At 43.7% G+C, this 18,862-nt stretch overlaps 5 protein-coding genes across 5 annotated transcripts; 2 read left to right on the top strand and 3 right to left on the bottom strand.

Moving 5' to 3' along the window:
• Positions 1 to 6,066: 6,066 nt before the first annotated feature.
• F5J12DRAFT_779169 (uncharacterized protein) lies at positions 6,067 to 6,988 on the top strand (the record flags this gene model as incomplete). The annotated part of the gene is given in 5 exon segments (XM_051742364.1): positions 6,067 to 6,446; positions 6,472 to 6,475; positions 6,521 to 6,755; positions 6,775 to 6,902; positions 6,941 to 6,988. 5 exon segments carry the CDS (start codon positions 6,067 to 6,069, stop codon positions 6,986 to 6,988), a joined length of 795 nt encoding a protein of 264 aa, XP_051604721.1.
• A 2,925-nt stretch (positions 6,989 to 9,913) lies between these two features.
• Positions 9,914 to 11,864, top strand: F5J12DRAFT_779168 (uncharacterized protein; the record flags this gene model as incomplete). The annotated part of the gene is made up of 10 exons (XM_051742363.1): positions 9,914 to 10,071; positions 10,150 to 10,183; positions 10,225 to 10,351; positions 10,400 to 10,477; positions 10,540 to 10,633; positions 10,703 to 10,763; positions 10,942 to 11,062; positions 11,157 to 11,341; positions 11,414 to 11,507; positions 11,770 to 11,864. 10 exons carry the CDS (start codon positions 9,914 to 9,916, stop codon positions 11,862 to 11,864), a joined length of 1,047 nt encoding a protein of 348 aa, XP_051604720.1.
• Positions 11,865 to 12,274: 410 nt separating this feature from the next.
• F5J12DRAFT_779167 (uncharacterized protein) lies at positions 12,275 to 12,814 on the bottom strand (the record flags this gene model as incomplete). The annotated part of the gene is made up of 2 exons (XM_051742362.1): positions 12,275 to 12,665; positions 12,720 to 12,814. The coding sequence occupies 2 exons, from the start codon at positions 12,812 to 12,814 to the stop codon at positions 12,275 to 12,277; spliced, it is 486 nt and encodes a 161-aa protein (XP_051604719.1).
• A 382-nt stretch (positions 12,815 to 13,196) lies between these two features.
• On the bottom strand, positions 13,197 to 14,788 carry F5J12DRAFT_945160 (uncharacterized protein; the record flags this gene model as incomplete). The annotated part of the gene is made up of 7 exons (XM_051749732.1): positions 13,197 to 13,370; positions 13,596 to 13,680; positions 13,720 to 13,866; positions 13,917 to 14,095; positions 14,152 to 14,315; positions 14,551 to 14,708; positions 14,760 to 14,788. The coding sequence occupies 7 exons, from the start codon at positions 14,786 to 14,788 to the stop codon at positions 13,296 to 13,298; spliced, it is 837 nt and encodes a 278-aa protein (XP_051604718.1). The 3' UTR covers positions 13,197 to 13,295.
• Positions 14,789 to 18,111: 3,323 nt separating this feature from the next.
• Positions 18,112 to 18,581, bottom strand: F5J12DRAFT_779165 (uncharacterized protein; the record flags this gene model as incomplete). Its single annotated transcript, XM_051742361.1, has 3 exons — positions 18,112 to 18,449; positions 18,507 to 18,520; positions 18,568 to 18,581. The coding sequence occupies 3 exons, from the start codon at positions 18,579 to 18,581 to the stop codon at positions 18,112 to 18,114; spliced, it is 366 nt and encodes a 121-aa protein (XP_051604717.1).
• Positions 18,582 to 18,862: the final 281 nt, after the last annotated feature.

Raw genomic sequence — 18,862 nt, 5'->3', positions numbered from 1 at the left:
TGCAGCCAGTTCTGGGACCTGCTTGCAAATCTCTGGGCTGACAGCAAAGAGGTCTTTGGTAGAGATTTCCATCTTTGCTTCTAACACTTGGTTTATGAGATGTCTGGTAGCAGCCACTTCATCAAAACTGCTCTGGTATCAAAATTGGGGTGCAGGAATTGTTGTAGGCTTAGATTTCCTGGGATCTGTGGAATTAGAGATGGCCAGAGTTTTACTAATGGCTGGGTTCTCTGTAACATGGATGGGATCATTTGGTACAGAATTAATGACTGGCCTGGGGGCAGTTGATGCATTAGCAGGTGCTGGACCTGTTGTGGGGTTTTGCTGATGGTGGGCCAGAATATCTACAACATTGAAATGAGCGACCTTCTTCTTGATATTATTTTTCAATTCTTCCACTTGCACATAAGCTCTTGCCAGGGCATGCTGGTCTTCTTCATTGGCATTACTCTCTAGTTCTTCATTGATTAGGTAGGAGGAGGGATGTAAGTTGACCTGAAACTCTGTGGATTCTTCATTAGTGAAGAACATCATGCTGATGAGATGAGGTGGGCTATCACATCCTTGAGACAAGTTCAATGACTGGCTAGGACATTGTACAGAGATGAGGTTTGCTGAGGTGATGATAGAATCACGCATGGCAAGGAAGTTGTTGATCTTTTCTTTAAAGTTCCAGCCAGCAACCATCCTAGGAACATCAGAACCATCAGGCATAAATACTCTTCCCCCTATCAGGGTGCATTTCCCAGCTTGTATGTATTCATGACACAGTGCACACTCTGCCATGTGGTGACCATCAGTTTGCTACTGTTACTAACCTTGGTTTTCTTCACTGGCTGGTCAATTCTGATGTTAGTCTGTGGCTTGACATAAGTTAGTGAGGGCCTTAGGTGAACAAAATCACATACCATTGTAGTCACCTGAGGCTCCTTCACAATCTTCATGTGAACACTTCTATCAAGGATGTCATGGAAAGAGCCCTCATCATCTGTGTTCTCAACCTCTGATGAGGAAACATATTTGATATTGTGACAATCAGCATGCCTGCACTTCAAGCCAGCCTGCACTCTGTGATAAATAGGGGTATTGGCCTCAAGATCACTCTCCACATCTGCACCCATGATAGTAGTGCATGCTGCAGCCTAGAAGTAGTAGTGAGACTTGTAGATATTCATGATCTAAAGAAAAATACCTTAATAGGCTTCTGGCACTGCATAAACCTGGTGAAGAAAGTAAGGTGATCCACTAAGTTACAGTACTTTCATCCCCATCATGAACTGCTGCAGGAGTCTCATTCCCAACCATATGACATTCAGTCCTGTCCTGTGGCATAGTGCATTCCAGATCATCCTTGGCCACAGAAATTGCTGAGCTGACACTGGTGGCTTTAGTGGTCAAGGAGGGGACAGTAGAAGGAGGTGGGTTGGATGTGCTATTAGTCTGAATCTGGAACCCAATGGTGCAGAATTATGAGGGGTCTGATTTCCAGCAGATTTGATGCCACTGGCCTAGTTGTTGATGCAGCCTGCCAAAACAGCCCTATTGTTTGGGGTGCTAACATTCTGGGTGAGGTGTAGCCAAAATAAAGTTGATTCAGTGAGTGGTAGAAGCATTGTGTGAGAGAAAAATACAACATACTGGGACTTCCCTTGGCTGAGTGCACATGTCAATGTTGCCACATCATCCTGCAGCAATTCCATTGCATTGTGTTGTCTCAATGCATGGCTAGCAGTAACCTGGACCTAACTTAGTGGCTTATCCCTTGTGGCCACACAGTCATTGGCAGTCACATGGTAAGCTTCAGCTTCTATATTTGCAACTGTTGATCAGTTATTGATTATTAGCAAGCACATTATAAAATCTTGTCCTCACCCTCACCATGAGGCAGGCCACATATATTCATAGGTCTCCCTTGCCTGCCTCTCAGCTTTGGTTTCAGTTTCACAGGCTTCACTTTGACAGTGTCTTGTGTCACCTGCTCAACTTCCATGGCCACCTCCATCTCACTGATCCAATCTCAGCCCTGTTGAATCTTAAGTGCTTTACACACACATTGTCAGTTTGCTTGAGGTGTGTTGTTTAACCCGCGCATTGAGAACAATCTGTCTGGGGTGCAGATTAGCTTTTGCTCTTTGTGGATGTTGACCTCTAGAAGAATTGTCAGTTGACATGGTACCTGTGGTGCAAGGTGGGAGATGGAGACAGGGACACATTTTCTGTACAAAGTTCTGCTTACTTGAAGCCAAATTACCCATGCAGTTCTAATGTGGTACCTTACATTGAAAATGTCCACACACCTGATGTTCAACATGCTATGACACCCTTGTACCAAACCAAGGTGTAACTGCTGGTTCAGAAATCTTTCAGGTCTTACTCAACACAAACACACACATCACCCCAGTTTTGGCTGTCTTCCCCAAAGTTCCACCATCAGTGCAGGGTTGCCTGACCATTTAGGACAAGACCATGATGGAATGGAGGACCATGATGCAGACATGATTGCCCCCAGCAGCCAAATATGATGTTCCAGTTCATGGTGACCAAGAACTGAGTGATAGCAATGACTCATCAGTTTGGGAACATCAAAATCTAAGGCTGGGATTTGTTGGTCCTGGGGATAGGATTTATTGCAATTATCATTCAAGTCTAAACAGTAATTTGTGTATGCTATGGTGACTATCTCAGCTAATATCTCATTCATAGCATGAAGATGTGATGCCAATGGTCAGTTTCTGTCAGATGATGCACTACCACTGCCACCTCCAGAGAAATTACCTGATGACTGGACCTGTTATGTTTCACCCTTGTTTTCCCTTGGTTTGCCTCATGTTTCTTCTGTTGGACTCATTTTCCTTTCATGGGCATCTTCTCTCTGATTTGATGACCTTCTATTTCCACCACTAGCATTAACATCTTGTAACATGCTTGGGACATGTGTTGTCATTGTTTAACCAATGGCATAGTCACCTCATTACATGTGGATGCCTCATGGTCTGTCCCTTTGTAGTATTTAGTCTGCCAGCTCAAGTCCTGGAGTGCCCAGACTTGAGCTGCTCAATCATATGCAGTGTTCCTCGGAACTTCACCCTCAGCATCCCTAACCCAGACCACTCTTACTGGCATTGCCAAATCCTCTGTCATTTACAGAGGTTACCTTAGCCATTTGCTAGGTAGACACCATAGTCTGTGACTGAGCTCAACCTATGCCTCGACTTCAGTCTTAGCATAACAGGACCACATACCAAAACTGGCTAGAATTGAGCTCACAGATTTCCTCTTTAGGCAAGCTGAAATGCCTGCCAAGAAGATCAACACATTGCATGAAATCTGGGCTGCCTCATTGCTTGCATTATGTGGGGAACTGCTGTTCACCAACCAAAAAGACCTTTATTGTGTTATTGATAGCACATCTATTGGCAAGGTCAAGTGGGAGAGCTTCAAAGTGTAGTATGCCAACAATGGAGAAGGACAAGACAACAATATGGCTCCTTGGATGCGCAACAGTTATGACATGTGGTATTGAGATCCACATAAACTCATTCACAACATCCTTGCTCACACTGATTTAATAGGTCAAATTGACTACATACCATACCAGGAGTATGATGCTACAAAAAACCAAAGGCACTGGGAAGATTTTATGTTGGGAGCCTGGGCATGGAACAAGGTAGTTAAGGAGTGTCTACTCCAGCTTGAAACTTGATGCTAATTTTCAAGTTTCTAGGACAGAACCATCAGCAAGGAACCAGCAACTGCTGGTGTGACACTAATTCCAGTCATTCTTGGTAGTGATAAGACAGTGGTATCAATAGCAACCAGCCAGACCAACTACCATCCCTTATACCTTTCCATTGGAAATGTTTGGAACATTGTTCATTGTTCCCACTCCAATGTGGTAGTCCTCATCAGCTTCCTTGCAATGCCAAAGAGTAAGACCCCACCTTCTGGAGTTTGTATTACTGCTAACATTTTGCCTGCATTCTGAAACTGCCAAGAGGCAGCTTTCCATTCATTGTTGACCCACATCCTTTCTTCACTTCAACCTGCCATGATTGTCCCAGAAATGCTATGATGTGGTGACAGGTACTACTGGCGCATCATTTGTGCACTGGTGGTATCACACACCAAATGTGTTTGGTGATGTAGTCATGGATATTGTTGATGAATGGAGATGAAAGACTAGAGCCCTAATGCATAGAAAGACAGCCAGGAATGTGGCAGTCATCCTTCATACAAGAATGAGTTGTCAGTACCAAAGAAAAGAGAAGGAAATGAGTTAAGTGCCCATGTATGGCATTCCAGTTTTCAATGTATCTCCCCCATTTTTGTGGATACTAACACCATTCCCACTCTCACTTATAGTACTCAGCCACACCATCCTACCTTCCAAAATTGGGAAGGATCCTCACATTCTGCATGTTTCTACAGCACTCCCTCCAACAGATGCTCATTTTACTAATTCCTCTGATATGGCTGCCTCCACATCTATTGTTTTGCTTGTCCCCTTTGCTAGGGACCATGGCTATGTATATTTACCAGGAATTCCTACCAGCTTCCAGCTTTTGTCCTGAAGTGTCCTGGTACATCTCATCATTGCCTGCCCCCTCTCAGCCCATCCAGCTTGGACAATGTGTTCTATTTGTCAGTATGACATCCAGGAAGACATTCTTTGGTTGCCTCAGGTCTATCATTTAGTTAGAAAGGTCTTATGTGGTTGTTCCAGTCTCTCCAGTCCAAGAAGCATATAGATCCTTCCTCCCTGCAACATCTTCATACCAGTGTCATCCATCATTCTTCCAAAATTGTGACAGCTACTGTATAATCTACTGTTCTCCACTCTCCCTGATTGCATCCATGATGAGTATGATGCACATCTTGCCTTCTTGTTGCAAGATACAGCAGAAGATGCTCCCCCTTCATCCTCTCTTCCAACAGAGTCTCACAAACAGTCTGTGCAGTCCAACAGCAGACAAAGCAGAGAAAGCTTGTAAATGGCAGGGGGCAGGTGGAGTTGGTGCAGAGTGAGTGAATGACTGGTGGAGTAGGGTGTGGAGTGAGTAGGGACTTGGGAAAAATGTACAGTCATGACAATGTGCCAGGCTGCATCAGTTTCTAGCAGAGTTGAATGGGCATTGAAAGAGTGGAATAGGGGGATTAACTTCTTGGTGAGAATCTCCACTCTCTTCAGCTTTGTTCCATCCATCCAAGGAGGTGTGACAGAGCACTTTGCCAACAAATTGCACAAAGTCTGTGTCAACTGTTCCCAATTCCACTCCAACCTCTGAGGGAAGGTGGTCAGGAGGGCACACTTGTATATTATCTGATGTAGTTGTTTTGTATTCCATGCACTGGAACAGACCTATTGGAGTCTGGGAAAGATGATTTATGGACTCAAAACAAGTCCCAGGGTGGCCCAGTCAATGTGGACAGGGGCCTCAGTGCTGGACTGATGTTCATGGGTGTTTGCCCATGTTTGGCAGTGTTCATCATGTTGTATGGACCTGGAAATATCTCTATAAGGTCAATGGGAATGGCATCAGGGGGATGAACACCATCCCAAGTGTTTCAGCATCCTCTGAGGGAAGGTGGTCAGGAGGGCACACTTATATATTGTCTGATGTAGTTGTTTTGTATTCCATGCACTGTAACAGACCTATCAGGGTCTAGGAAAGATGAATTGTGGGCTCAAAATAGCTCCCAGGGTGGCCCATTATATTTGGACATCATCATGTTGTATGGACCTGGACATGTCTCTACAAGGTCAATGGATATGAGGTCTGGGGGATGAACACCATTTAAAGTAGTCTAGCATACTATGAGAGGGGGGGGTCCACATAGCCTTGATCAGACTATTAGATCACTAGGCCAATCACCCAATGTGAATATGAGTTGTCCTACCTACCTATCCATGACATCAGTAACATTTATGGCATAGTGTATGGTATGATTATCAGTGTATGGGACATGTGTTCCATATTTGCAGGTCACAGATCAAAGTTTGATCTGATCCTTTGATTGCATCATAACTCACCTCCACTACCACAGACCACTTGCATCCTACTTGAAATGGCATCACCACAGTTCCATATTACCACCATCCAGCTAATCTGCCTGAATCAAATGTTTCCTGTCAGCATGATCCAAGATTCCAGTGAAATTCCACATGCTGGTGGCATGAGGCAATGTCAGGGTACTATTTACCTAGCTCTGAATGACATGTATATCTTCTGTAACAGTGAATGGGTTCAATGGGAACCCAAAACTGCTCTTCATCTTAGTATTGTGGGGGATGATTGCATCATTGCACCTTTCCTCATCAATGGGATCTGGCTGCTGGTGAAGGATACATCCTATATCAACTACCTCATATCCATGGCAGAGGAATTTCACCAAATCAGATTCCAAGACCTACCAACAAATGCTGACACCCTGCAGCTCATGGGGATGTGATTTCCTGATCCCAAATCCCAGGTATGTGTGCAATCTACATAACTCTGAGAATACACACTGATGATAACAGGTTTTGGAGAAGCAGGGTGATGGTGTCATTGGCAGGGCCAAAAACCACCTGCAGAGGCTCCAGTCCCTGTGCAAGAAGCTGGTAGCTGATTGCAGAAGAGAAAGGCAACAGATGTGGGTGGGACTGGATCAGGGAAATGGGATGATGGGGCAGTCAAGGGTGCCCCCATTGCATCCACATCCCAAAGCAGAAAGGGGAAGGGAAAGGCACTTTGATTTCTTTGCTATTCTTCATGGTCCTGATTGTATTTATAGCTGAAGATGTTGAACCCATCACTGAGCAGGTTCCTTTCCTCAATCAAATCACTTGCCCATCAGATACAAAGGTGATTGATTGGGAATCATTAAATATCAGAACATATACTCCATGGTTCAGCAAAGTGGTATGTTGAATATAGGAATTGATAAATGACAACCATAGGATTATGATGCAATTGAGTACATGTCCAAGGCCACATGCATGACATGAATACCAGTATGGACATGGTTGGACAATGCTAGTTGAGCTGAAATGTGATGGGGACAAGGAATCACTTGCACAGCTAATTACCAACATCAGTGATTCATTGTCAAGGGGATGTGCAGTGTTGGTCAGGGGATGGAAGCCAAATCATCCACCCCTTGACTTCACTTGTGAAGACATAGGCTTCTTTCACCCCACAATATCACAGGAAGTTGTCAATCAAGGTATGGATGTCATGATATTGCTAAAATTCATGTCACTAAAAGGTAATTAGATGCATTTCAGGCAACTATCTGACAATGTGAATGCAAAGAGGATGACCATGAATGATGACCACCTCCCCCATTCTAGTAAGAACATAGGAAAAGCATATTATGGCATGCAGGTGGTCTTGGGTGATGTTAAATGACTTCATGGATGGGACCTACTGACACATGGGGGTTTCATCACATACCCTCACCACAATGTGGCAGGGCTATGCACATACATTACCATACAGTCTGGGAGCAAGATATGGGGTTATTTCAACACCCCTGGAAGTCAGGATGTGAGCAGGGAGAACCTTTTTGAGGCCTGGGATGATATTTTCAGACAACATCAACCTTATATTCCACAACCATCCTCTTGGGAACATTCACATTCAGCATGGAGATATTCTGTATGATTCTAATCCTGATTCCTGAGTGTTCTCTTATGATTCATGATGCTGGAACAGGATTCAGCCTCCCAGTGTGAGTCAAAGTGTGGTTCAGTGGTGACAACCAACCAAAACCAACACAAAAGACAATAAGAGTGAGTAGTGGTGTGCCTATGTGGTACCTATATGGTGGAACCTTATATTTGGGTGGGTTTTTGCAAGCTACAATACTCAAAGGCAAGTGCTGAGGGTTGGGGGTGCTCCTGATGAAGAGGGAGAAAAAATACAAGAGATTGCAATGGGGTAGACTGCTGTCAGCCTACAGAAGGATGGATGATGACTTAATTCAATGTTCTGAGCTGCACTGAGCTCAGGGAGGACTTGGAGCAAAGCTGATTGATGAGAGATGATAATAAGTGAAGTAGACAATATGTAGCTAGACCCTTAATAAAATCTTAACTATTGAAGCTGATGAATGATTTACTGAGAGATGATAAAAATGCAAGCAAGAGGGGCTCTCTGACATCATCATCTTTTTTTTTTTTTTCCAGCTCTCTAAGTACAGTGATTTATATACAGTACAGGGGTGTTGCCTATGGAAAACAAGGTGCAAACACTTGGTAAGTGATTGGTAAGTGATAAGCAAGGAATGTAAGTGGTGGGAAATCATCTTAGAAAGCATTGGTGAGCATTGGTAAGAATAAGTAAGCCAAAAAGCAAAGAATCAGTAAGCAAAGTCAAAAGATTGGTAAGTATTGGCAATAGGTGAGTCAAAGACAGTCAGATTGTCAAAGTATGAGTCAAGTAATGTCAGAAACTTGGAAAGTGCACTGGAATCACATTAGGGGGAGGCTGTGCATGTCACATCTTGAAGAGATTGCTTCTGGGCCAAAGTGGGATGACAGAGAGGCAGCACTGATCTGACGCTGATATAGTTCATCCAAAAGCAGACAGGGTGAGTCAGATGTCAACAGGGGTCAAGCTTTGGGGGTCTGTGGGGTGACAGGAGCATAGGGGATTGCAAATTTCCCCCCCTAACTGTCCTCTCAACAAAGCAAATAAAAACTTCATGAATGAGGCTCTGTTGGAAGAGAGGACAAAGGGGGAGTGTCTTCTGCTGTATCTTGCAATAAGGAGGCAAGATGTGCATCATACTTGTCATGGATGCAATCAGGGAGAGTGGAGAACAGTAGATTATATTGTGGCTGTCACAATTTTGGAAGAATGATGGATGAGATTGGTATGAAGACATTGCAGGGAGCAGGGAGGAAGGATCCATATGCTTCTTGGACTGGAGAGACTGAAATGACCACATGATACCTTTCTAACTGAATGACAGACCTGAGGCAACCAATGAATGTCCTCCTAGAGGTCATACTGACAAACAGAATGTGCTGTCCAAGCTGGATGGGCTGAGAGGGGGCAGATGAGGATGGGATATATCAGGATACTTCAGGAGAGAAGCTAGTAGGAACTCCTGGTAAAGATACATAGCAATGATCCCTAGCAAAGGGGACAAGTGAAATGATTGATATGGAGGCAGCCATATCAGAAGAATTAGCAAAATGAGCATCTTTTGGAGGGAGTGCTGTAGAAACATGTGGAGTGCACAGATCCTTCCCAATTTTGAAAGGTAGGAACATGTGGCTGAGCATTATAAGTGAGTGTGGGAATGGTGTCAGTATCTGCAGAAATGGTGGAGATATGTCAAAAACCAGAATGCCATACATAGGTGTTTAAGAATTTTTATTGGTGCTTAACCACTTCCTTCCTTTTTCTCTGGCACTGATGACTTGTTCTTGTGCAAAGGATGACTGCCAACACTCCTGGCTGTTATTCTATGCATGAGGGCTATATTCTTTATCTCCATTCATTAGCAGTATCCATGTCCACATCACCAAACACCTTTGGTGTGTGACACTGGGGCTAACCACATGGTTTACACCCCACAGAATGGCCTCACATCTGGGGGGCATTTCCTCTCATATGCCACCATGCATCTCACAGAGATTGCAATAAATGATGACTACTCAAAGATCCCTGAAGGTGAACAGACCATGTGTGGACTAGCAGGCACTAATGCAGTACATCCATCAATACATCACATCATCATATGGATGGTACTAGCACTTCCAAAGATGGTGATGGACAGAACCAGTATGTCATATGTCATATTTATAAAATACATGTTCCCAGCAAAGATTTCCCTCCACCAGCAACATTTTACTACAGGCCATTGATGGCCATGATATCATTCATAGAGAGCTAGGAAAGGAAGTATAAGTCAGCCAATGATGCAGATCATATGCCCACCATGGATGAGAAGGACAACAGTGAGGAAAGAGATGGCCAATGAGTTGGAAGCAGTGAAGAAAATAATCTTGCATCTGAAGAAAGCCCTTCAGGTAACAGATGCTGAAAAAGAACTGGTTCATGGTGGGATTGTGGACCAGTATGTGAACTCTTCACCATCTTCAATAAATACAAATCTGCACCGTGTATTATATTTAAATTTGATTGTTATTCCAAGATCAGGGGGTTTGAACACAGCACAGATAGGAATGGTCATATTGTGGTGTTCACTCATGTGCACCCATATTAGCAGGTGTTCTCCATATTTATGGACATTGATATGTCTATATCAGCTCAGAGAAATGGGATCTGGTGGTGTGAACATGATTCCAAGCAGTCCAGCATGGTTAGTGGTTTTGGTGCTGGATTGATGTTCACAGGTGTTTGCCTGTTTGGCAGTATTCATCATATTATACATACATGTCCAGGTCTCAATAAGGTCAGTGAAAAGAGTTCAAGTGGTATGAACACAGTGTTGAGTGGTCCAGCATGGTCTCAGGGGGGTGGTAAGGTGGCCACACTGGTATACCATCTGTGTAGTTTCCTTATATGCTATTCAGTACAATAGACATATCAGAATCTGGGAATGATGATTTGTGCAACCCAAAGGGGTCCTGCAGTGGCCCAGTCAATATGGACAGGGGCTTTGGTTCTGGAACAATGTTTGTTGGTGTTTGTCATGTTGTATGAACCTCTGAATGTCTAAATAAGGTCAATTGAAGTGGTTCCAGGGGGACACCATTTCAAGTGGTCCAGCATGCCCTGAGGGGGAATGGTCAGATGGGAACATTGGTATGTTCTCTGATGTATTTTATTTGTATTACCAGACATGCAATAGACCTAGGAGAGTCTAGGAAAGATGATTAATGCATTCCAAACAAGTCCCCAGGTGACCCAGTAGGGGCATCAGTGCTGGATTGATGTTCACAAGTTTTCACATGTGTTCATCAGTTTTCATCATGGTGTACAGACAAGTACATGTCCATACAAGGCCAGTGGAATTGGACCTGGGTGGATAAACACCATTCCAAGTGGTCCAGCATGCTCTGAGGCAGGGGTGGTTGGGTGGGCATACTGGTATACTATCCAATGTAGATTCTTTATTTCATTGTAATACATGCAGTACAATAGACATACCAGAATCTGGGAATGATGATGCTTGAAACATGTCCTGGGGTGTCCCAGCATTTGGACACAGTCTGGACAGGGGCTTTGGTAAGGGGTTGATGTTCACCAGTGTTCATCAGTGCTTTCTGTGGTTCCCCATATTTTATGGACCTGTAGTGATCTCCTTGAGTACAGGGGAAGAGGTTCCCATGGGACAAACACTATTTCAAATGGTGCAGCATGGTCTCAGTAGGGATGGTCAGGTAGGCACACTGATATGTTATCTGATGTATTTTACAGTATTTGTATTACATGAAATACAATTGACCTACCAGAGGCTGGGAGAGATGAACCATCTGCTCCAACATGAGTCACAGGGTGACACACACAATTTGGACAGGGGCTTTGGCACTGGATCAATGTTTGCAGGTGTTTGCAGGTGTTTGCAGTGTTTGCAGGTGTTTGCAGGTGTTTGCAGGTGTTTGCAGGTGTTTGCAGGTGTTTGCAGGTGTTCATTAGTGTTCATCATAGTGTATGGACCTGGAGACAGCTCTATAAGGACAATGTAAATGGACTCAGGGCAATGAACACCAGTCCAAGCAGTCCAGCATCCTCTAAGCCAGGGGCAGTCAGCAGGGCACAGTGGTATATCATCAGATGCAGTTTCATTGTATTACAAGTAATACCATAGACCTACAAGAGGTTGGGAAAGATGATCCATCTGCTCCCAAAATGAGTCACAGGGTGACACAGTCAATTTGGACAGGGGCTTTGGTGCTGGATTGATGTTCACAGGTGTTCACACCTGTTCATCTGTGTTCATCATAGTGTACAGACATGGACAGGTCCCTATAATGTCAATGGGAATTCTAGTGAGATGAACACCATTCCAAGTTGTCCAGCATCCTCTCTTAGGGGGGGGGGGGTCAGGCATGCACACTCATATATTGCTGAATTCATTTACTATGTATTCCACAGAATATAGTATACTATAAGAGTCTATAAAATATTACTTACAGGCACAAAGGAGCTGTTGTGCTGGATTGGTTTTTTTCAGGTGTTTTCCATATTGTACTGATGTCTTCACATTGTTACAAGCATAGGGGTATCTTCCAAAGAGGCAATGGTTGGATATGTTGCTTGTGTGGATGTAGAATAAGCATTAAACAGTGGCATATGTGGCATTGTATGTGGAGTTATGCTATGCAGTATATATTAGTGATTGCTCTGACCCATTTCTTGAACAGCATTGCAAGTGTGTCTGCCATCATTCCTCCAGTGTTGTTGATATTCCAGAATAGCCAAAAGCTTGTCATCAGAGTCCATTCCACCTTATTGACAAAATATCCCAGCCATAGTTTGGGGCTCATGCTATCTGGGGCTATGATCCTGATATCCATTTGACAAAACAATGCCATCAAAGGTCTTGTACCACCAACCCTTGTTTCTTGTGTGACAAGTCCTCCCCAGGCTTTTAGCATGAAGTCATTGAACTCATCCATGGCTCTCCATCTTGTTTTGATATCTCCCCTTTGTGGATTCACAATCTTTCTCCTCCATTCAGCAATGGTTAGTGACTCATCCTTCCTGTTGGTGTGATCCAGTTCTAAGTACAGTAATCATGACAAGAGTGCATTGTACCATATTTTGCCTGCTTCCTCCAATGACAGAAAACTTGTAACTTGGATTCCAGACCAACCACCATTGTTTAACCAATGTGTATGTGTGACAGACATGATCTTCCCTCCAAGTATTATTACCTGCTACTCTCCAAGGAGCACCAAGCTTGGGATATATTGTTGGGTAATCCATACCTCCTCCAAGTCCTTGTTTGTCTTATCCATGAGATGGGCCCATGTGCAGCTTGATTTTGGGGTGGTCAGAAGTATCACATGTTTTCTGCAGTTGCTGTGACTTCACTTCAGGATGTGGGCATCATTGATAGGGTCCCCATTGCTAATAATATGTATTTCCAGTACCACCCAGTTGTGAATCACTGAAATTGCCTCCAAGTGTGCCAAGGTCTCCCACTTGACTGCAGCAGTCCAAACCTGATCTGGTGGGGGCCAAAACTGTACTTGATGGCTGAGCAGTGCAAAGTGTTTTTTTTTTTTTTTTTTTTTTGTTTAGGTAGGAGGAAAACTCATAAGTGAGTACCAGTTGTCAACTCTGGTGATGTCAGGTTGGGCTACCCATGCTAGGGAAACAGCGTTGCACTCAAGGTGTCGAAGGGGCCTGACTGACTAAAGACCTCCTGGTCAATAACACAGACCCTGACAAGGGTACTGCTGACTGCACAGGGAGCCAATCCAGAGGGGTCAAAACAGCTGTATGCCACACTTCCTGGTGTGCCTTTGCCACCCTCTTTGGGGGATTACCTCCAATTTGTATACAAAGGTGTCAGGATTAAGTGTGGTGGCCAGCCAAATATCTATGCCAACGGAAACCTCCTGCAGCAGGGCCTAGACCAAACAACTCCCTCTAGTGCCCTGGGGTTGTACCCCCAGCTGTGCATACCTCTAAGTTTTCACTGATTGTTTTTAGTGTCAGCTCAGGGAAGCTTGACACCCATCCTTCAGATGGAGGGGGTGGACTAGTTTCACTTTGAACACCTGACAGGAATTTCACCCATATAACTCACTTCTTAGGCAGTGGGGCAGCCACCACACCAAGCCTCTGGACCTCGTCAAGGTCTAGTGAGGGGAAAGTCCATCTCCCACCAGAGGCAAAGTGATTTTCACATGTGTGCAGTTTGATCTCATTGAGGCCATATGGGTGTCTGTTGCACCTGAAGGCCATATCAGACCCACACCTTTGAGGTGCAATGTCATCACTCACTGGAAATCAATCATGTAGTCAATACCTCCAATTATACAGTCCATCCATATGAGTTCATTCCATTTCAATTGCTGGCTGTTCAGATTGAGTACAATGGTCTTGAAGTCTGCTAACTTCATGTACCTTGGCTTGAATGCATTACCATTGTTGTACTCTTCCATGTTGATTACCAACCCAAGCTGTGATGCATGCATCAGCAAACCAAACTGCACATGTCAGGGAAAAGGGGACCTACCCATTCACTGACTACCACCTTCACACCCTCTTTGCTTTCTGATAGTTTGTATACAAATTTGCTGAGCTCCTTGATAACCTCATATTGCTCAGGTTTTATACAGCAGGTTGCCCATCCTAGATCTTCCTTTGTCTCATTCTTTGATTTCACCTCATGGCTTGGGTCTGGGATGTAGAGTATATTAAGTGGATTATCTTTTGAAGTAGACCCCTTTGAATGAAATGGATATGGCAATGTGAATGAGAATGCTGATGGAGAGCTTGAAATACAGTTCTCAATGTCTCCTATTGCTGATGGAGATCTTGAGATCACCCCTGATCACCCAGTGGATGATAAAGGCCTAGAAGGCCAATATGTGCCACTATCATTGATAAGTGGACTTAGCCTGGATGGACCCACACCTGCCCATGATGCTTGATCTGGATGTGGAGCTCAATGCAGAGTATGTTGAGGTGTGGATGGATGGACTGGGATCATTCCAATAGGTTTCTGATCCTTGTGACACAGTCTCCCCATCTTCCATCACTATGTCTTCATCACCAGCAGTGGATTCTGGTCTGAGGATTGTTAACTACTGTGCTGAATTTTCTAGACATTGGGCCACTCACAGAGATGATAATTTGATCTCAGGAGCCATGGGTTGCCCAAGTCTTCAGAGCTCCCCTGCAGCTTTGGATATGGGGAGATAATTGAGAATGTCTTGCTGAGTAGCTTCTCACACCTTTCCAGATTTCTTTACATTCTGTGAAAGCACATTAAATCCTGGACATGTCTCCATGCAATTTAGGTGGGAATTGCATGACCTGGCATGCCACAGACATGATCCCCCTTCCTTCCTCCAAATAACCTGGCCACCAGTTTTACATTTTGCACAATTACAGGTATGAATGCAGAGTTCATAGCCTGCCATTGCAACATGCTGTTTTTGAGCCTTTGGCATGATTGTCTCTGTGTCTCGGTGAGGTATATGGTGCATTATGCATTCTAATCACCTCATGAAGTATGCATGATGTTTACATAAGCAATTGATGACCATGTAGAGTAAAGATCATTGATAGATTGGATGATCTACTCTCATCATTGCCACCCAATACTTTCCATCCTCTTTGGGCCCCATTAGCACATCCAGGATCAAATCTGTGCTGGAGAAGGATCATAGCAAGCAATTGGCTGCAGGGAAAGATTCTAGCTGGATGTTGCAAGTCAGCAATGACATGGGAGGCATAGTCATGGAGCTCCCAGGGCATTACTATGAGCATCTACAAGCATTCTTCTGGAGAGAGAAGGTGATAAGGCTGGTACTTGGGTTCAAGGAGGAGCATGAGGTTCAAGAGCCACTCAAGGAGAATCTGACCTTGATCCTTGTTTATATGGTACAGGATTTTCACTCAGGTGGTCAGGGAAGCCAAATCTATCAAGTGGGATGCTCATGCACCTGACTGGCACAGCCCCACATTTGACAATTATCTTCTGATCAAATATCATGTGAAGCATCATGAACCAGAGATGGTCAGGGAGTATAGGCAGAAGAATGCCTGCAATATCAATATGGAGAACATTGAAGATGTTGGTAAGTCTTTCCACTTGATTCTCCCATTCCAGCCATGGACTATCATATTGCATAGACTGGCATGAATGTGAGGACACCCTCAGTGAGATTTGGTATGGTAGTTCCACTGGGTTCAAAATGGAGGAGAAGAACATCATATCTGGAGACTGTGGAGGCCAGTGCATTGATACTGTTGTCCTCTAACCACTTCTTGGCCATTTTGGAGGTATGTTTTGGGTCATTGTCCTGTTGAAAGATAACATCCTTCAAAGGAATTCCAGAATCTCCCAAGCTAGGAAGCAACTGACTCTCCAAAATGTCCACATATTGGTTGACATCCATCCTCCCCTCAATCTCTGCAACGTGGGAAACACCTTCCCAGCCCATACATCACCATACCATAATGTTTCCTCCTCCATGCTTGACTGTTCCCTGTATTTCTCTTTCAATAAGCCCCTCTCCTGCCTGTTTCCACACCCAAACCTTCTCATCTGACCCAATCCTATTGATTTTGGTCTCATCTGACCAGATAACCCTTCTCCAGTCCTCCACAGTCCATTCTTTGTATTTCAGAGCAAAGGCTAATCACTTCTTCCTGTGAATTATAGAAAGGAGTGGTTTTTTCTTCTTTGTTACAGCCTTGAATCTGAGGACCCTTCTGACTGTTCGTGAGAAGACTGGATTGGAGATTATGGAATTGATGTTATTTGTAACCTCAACAGCATTGGTGGCCTTGCCTGTGGTGATTTGTGTAATAATAGCATGCTGAGAGGTGGATGAAAGCTTAGCAGGATGTCCAGAAGAAGGTTCTTGAGAACCCTGGAGACTGTAGGCTGGCTGATGACCATCCTGGAGGCAATAGTGTGAGCAGAATGACCATTACAGGCCAGAGAAATGATGTTTTCCTTCTGAGCAGAGGAGATGGGGTGCATAGTATAGTTAGGAAGCATTGACAGTGTAGACAGTGGTTAAATAGCTTGGACTGAAATGGTTGCTAAGATACAATAACCATAGCAACCATCTTTGATGATTTTTGAAATTGTTTTATGTGATATTGATTGGATTCTGATGGATCTAATACATAGTTACAAAATTGATTCAATGACATGGTGATTTAAATCAAGTATATTGCCATGGATACTAATTCAAATTACTTTTTTTTTTTTTGATGGATAACCCTGTGCAAATGGTTTATGATATCAACTTACACTTTGGTCTTATTTGTCTTTGTTCCTGATCAATTCAACAAACAACCCAAAATGTGTGAACATTGAATCAATTTTGGAAGTCACTGTATAAAGAGCACATGAAGAAGGCAGGGAAAGTGAAAATGCTCAAGAGGGACATACTGGGGTCCAGAGTATTTAAGCAGGTGAATAAGAAGGGGCCTCAGCTACCTGATGACAAGGAAGGTTAGGGTCCCTCCTTTGTAGATAGCTTTGAGTGCCCTGCAGTGTTTTCATTGCAATATACCATATTTCCATAGGCCACCCCACTATATATATGTATGTTTCCTTGACACAGGCATGCAATATGTTCAAAGTTAGGTTATTGTAGACAGTGAATTGGATTGGAATGGAAACCTGTAAAATGTCTCACTGAACTCATCCATAATTCTCTCAATATTGATGGGGCAATGTGCCCTGAAGTAGTTAACTGAGTTCTGATTGTGCTGACCAACAAGATATTCTGTGCAAAGGTATTCTTTGAAATTGGCCAGTTGGAAATGTTTGATATCTTGTCTTTTGATCAACATGCATGGGTGAATGAAAGCCTCAAGTACATTGCCCAGGAGGACAATGTTTCTCAAGAGATGTGGGCAGAACTCTGTGTACCTTCTTTGGTGGTCCTTCTTGAAACAGACATAGAGATCAATGAGGAGGTAATACCTCCAGAGTGTACATATGAGGGCATTATGATAGTTGGGGGGAATGAAGGTGCAATGTTCCATTATCTCATCATTGAGATTTGTGTATTTTATCTGGATTGTACCATTCACTAGCTCCTCTGATCAACAATAGATCTGTAGAATGTATTTCAGCTGAGTACTTGTGGGGAGTGATTGTTGCCAGTAGTGGTCAGACATGCTATGATGGAGGCTTAATTGAATTAATCAAATTGATCAATGAGGATTGGCACACCATACCATATACAATATTCTAAATAGGACTTATGGTGTAGGGTCAGGGTTACTCCTGATGCATTCATACAATCCCACTTCTGAGTCTGACAGACAATTGATGGAAATATGTATTGAGTACATTAATATATACATATGATATTTTTAACACCCTAGACTGCCAATAAAGAATGGTCCAATTCAGAGGGTGATGGTGTGGGGGACTTGACTTACACTTATGCTTATCTTTCAGCCTCTAAGAGGCTCTGCACTCATTCACAGTCCCTCCTGCTCATCCCTTGCCCTTATCACCTCCCTTGTGCTTGCCACTCACCCCACCACCATGATGACCTCCTCCATTGTTATCATCTCCCCCTCCCTGTGCCTTTGCCTTGCAGATGTTCTTTGTATGTGTATCCAACTGTTTGAAGTTAGAATCCAGTAGATGGGGAAAGACAATGTCACCATGCTTACAATCAGGGTCCTCATCCTCTACTGGATCATAGAAGTCCACCATCACATTGAACGGTCTCCTTGCCACATCCAGAGTCTTCATGTCACCTTCCATATTGAACTGAGACAGGCTCCTATACCACATCTCACCCAGGGAGTGCTCATGGAGAACCCGGTCTGTGGTATATGTATGTGAATAGCAGAAAAAAGATACAAGGAAATTGAAACACTTACCAACCTCTTCAATGCTGGTATGGTTGATGTTGTGGTCATTGTTGCATCTATAATGCCTCACCTGGGATGGTTCATGGTGCTTCATGAAATATTCTACCAACAGGTAGTTGTCATGTGTTGGACTGTGCCATTTGAGTGTGTGATCAGTATGGAATGTAAGTGGTGGGTAATCAACTTAGAAAGCATTGGTAGGGATAAATAAGCCAAAAAGTGAAGAATCAGTAAGCAAAGTCAAAAGATTGGTAAGTATTGGCAATAGGTGAGTCAAGGACAGTCAGAAACTGAGTAAGCACACTGGAATCACATTAGGGGGAGGCTGTGCATGTCACATCTCAAAGGAATCACTTCTAGGCAAA

Source organism: Pisolithus orientalis (genome assembly GCF_024613125.1).
Source record: "Pisolithus orientalis strain OTSU chromosome Unknown F5J12scaffold_2, whole genome shotgun sequence".
Taxonomy (NCBI): Eukaryota; Fungi; Basidiomycota; class Agaricomycetes; order Boletales; family Pisolithaceae; genus Pisolithus; species Pisolithus orientalis.
The sequence above is the reverse complement of the archived record's forward strand: the minus strand, read 5'-3'. Positions and strand labels throughout refer to the sequence as shown.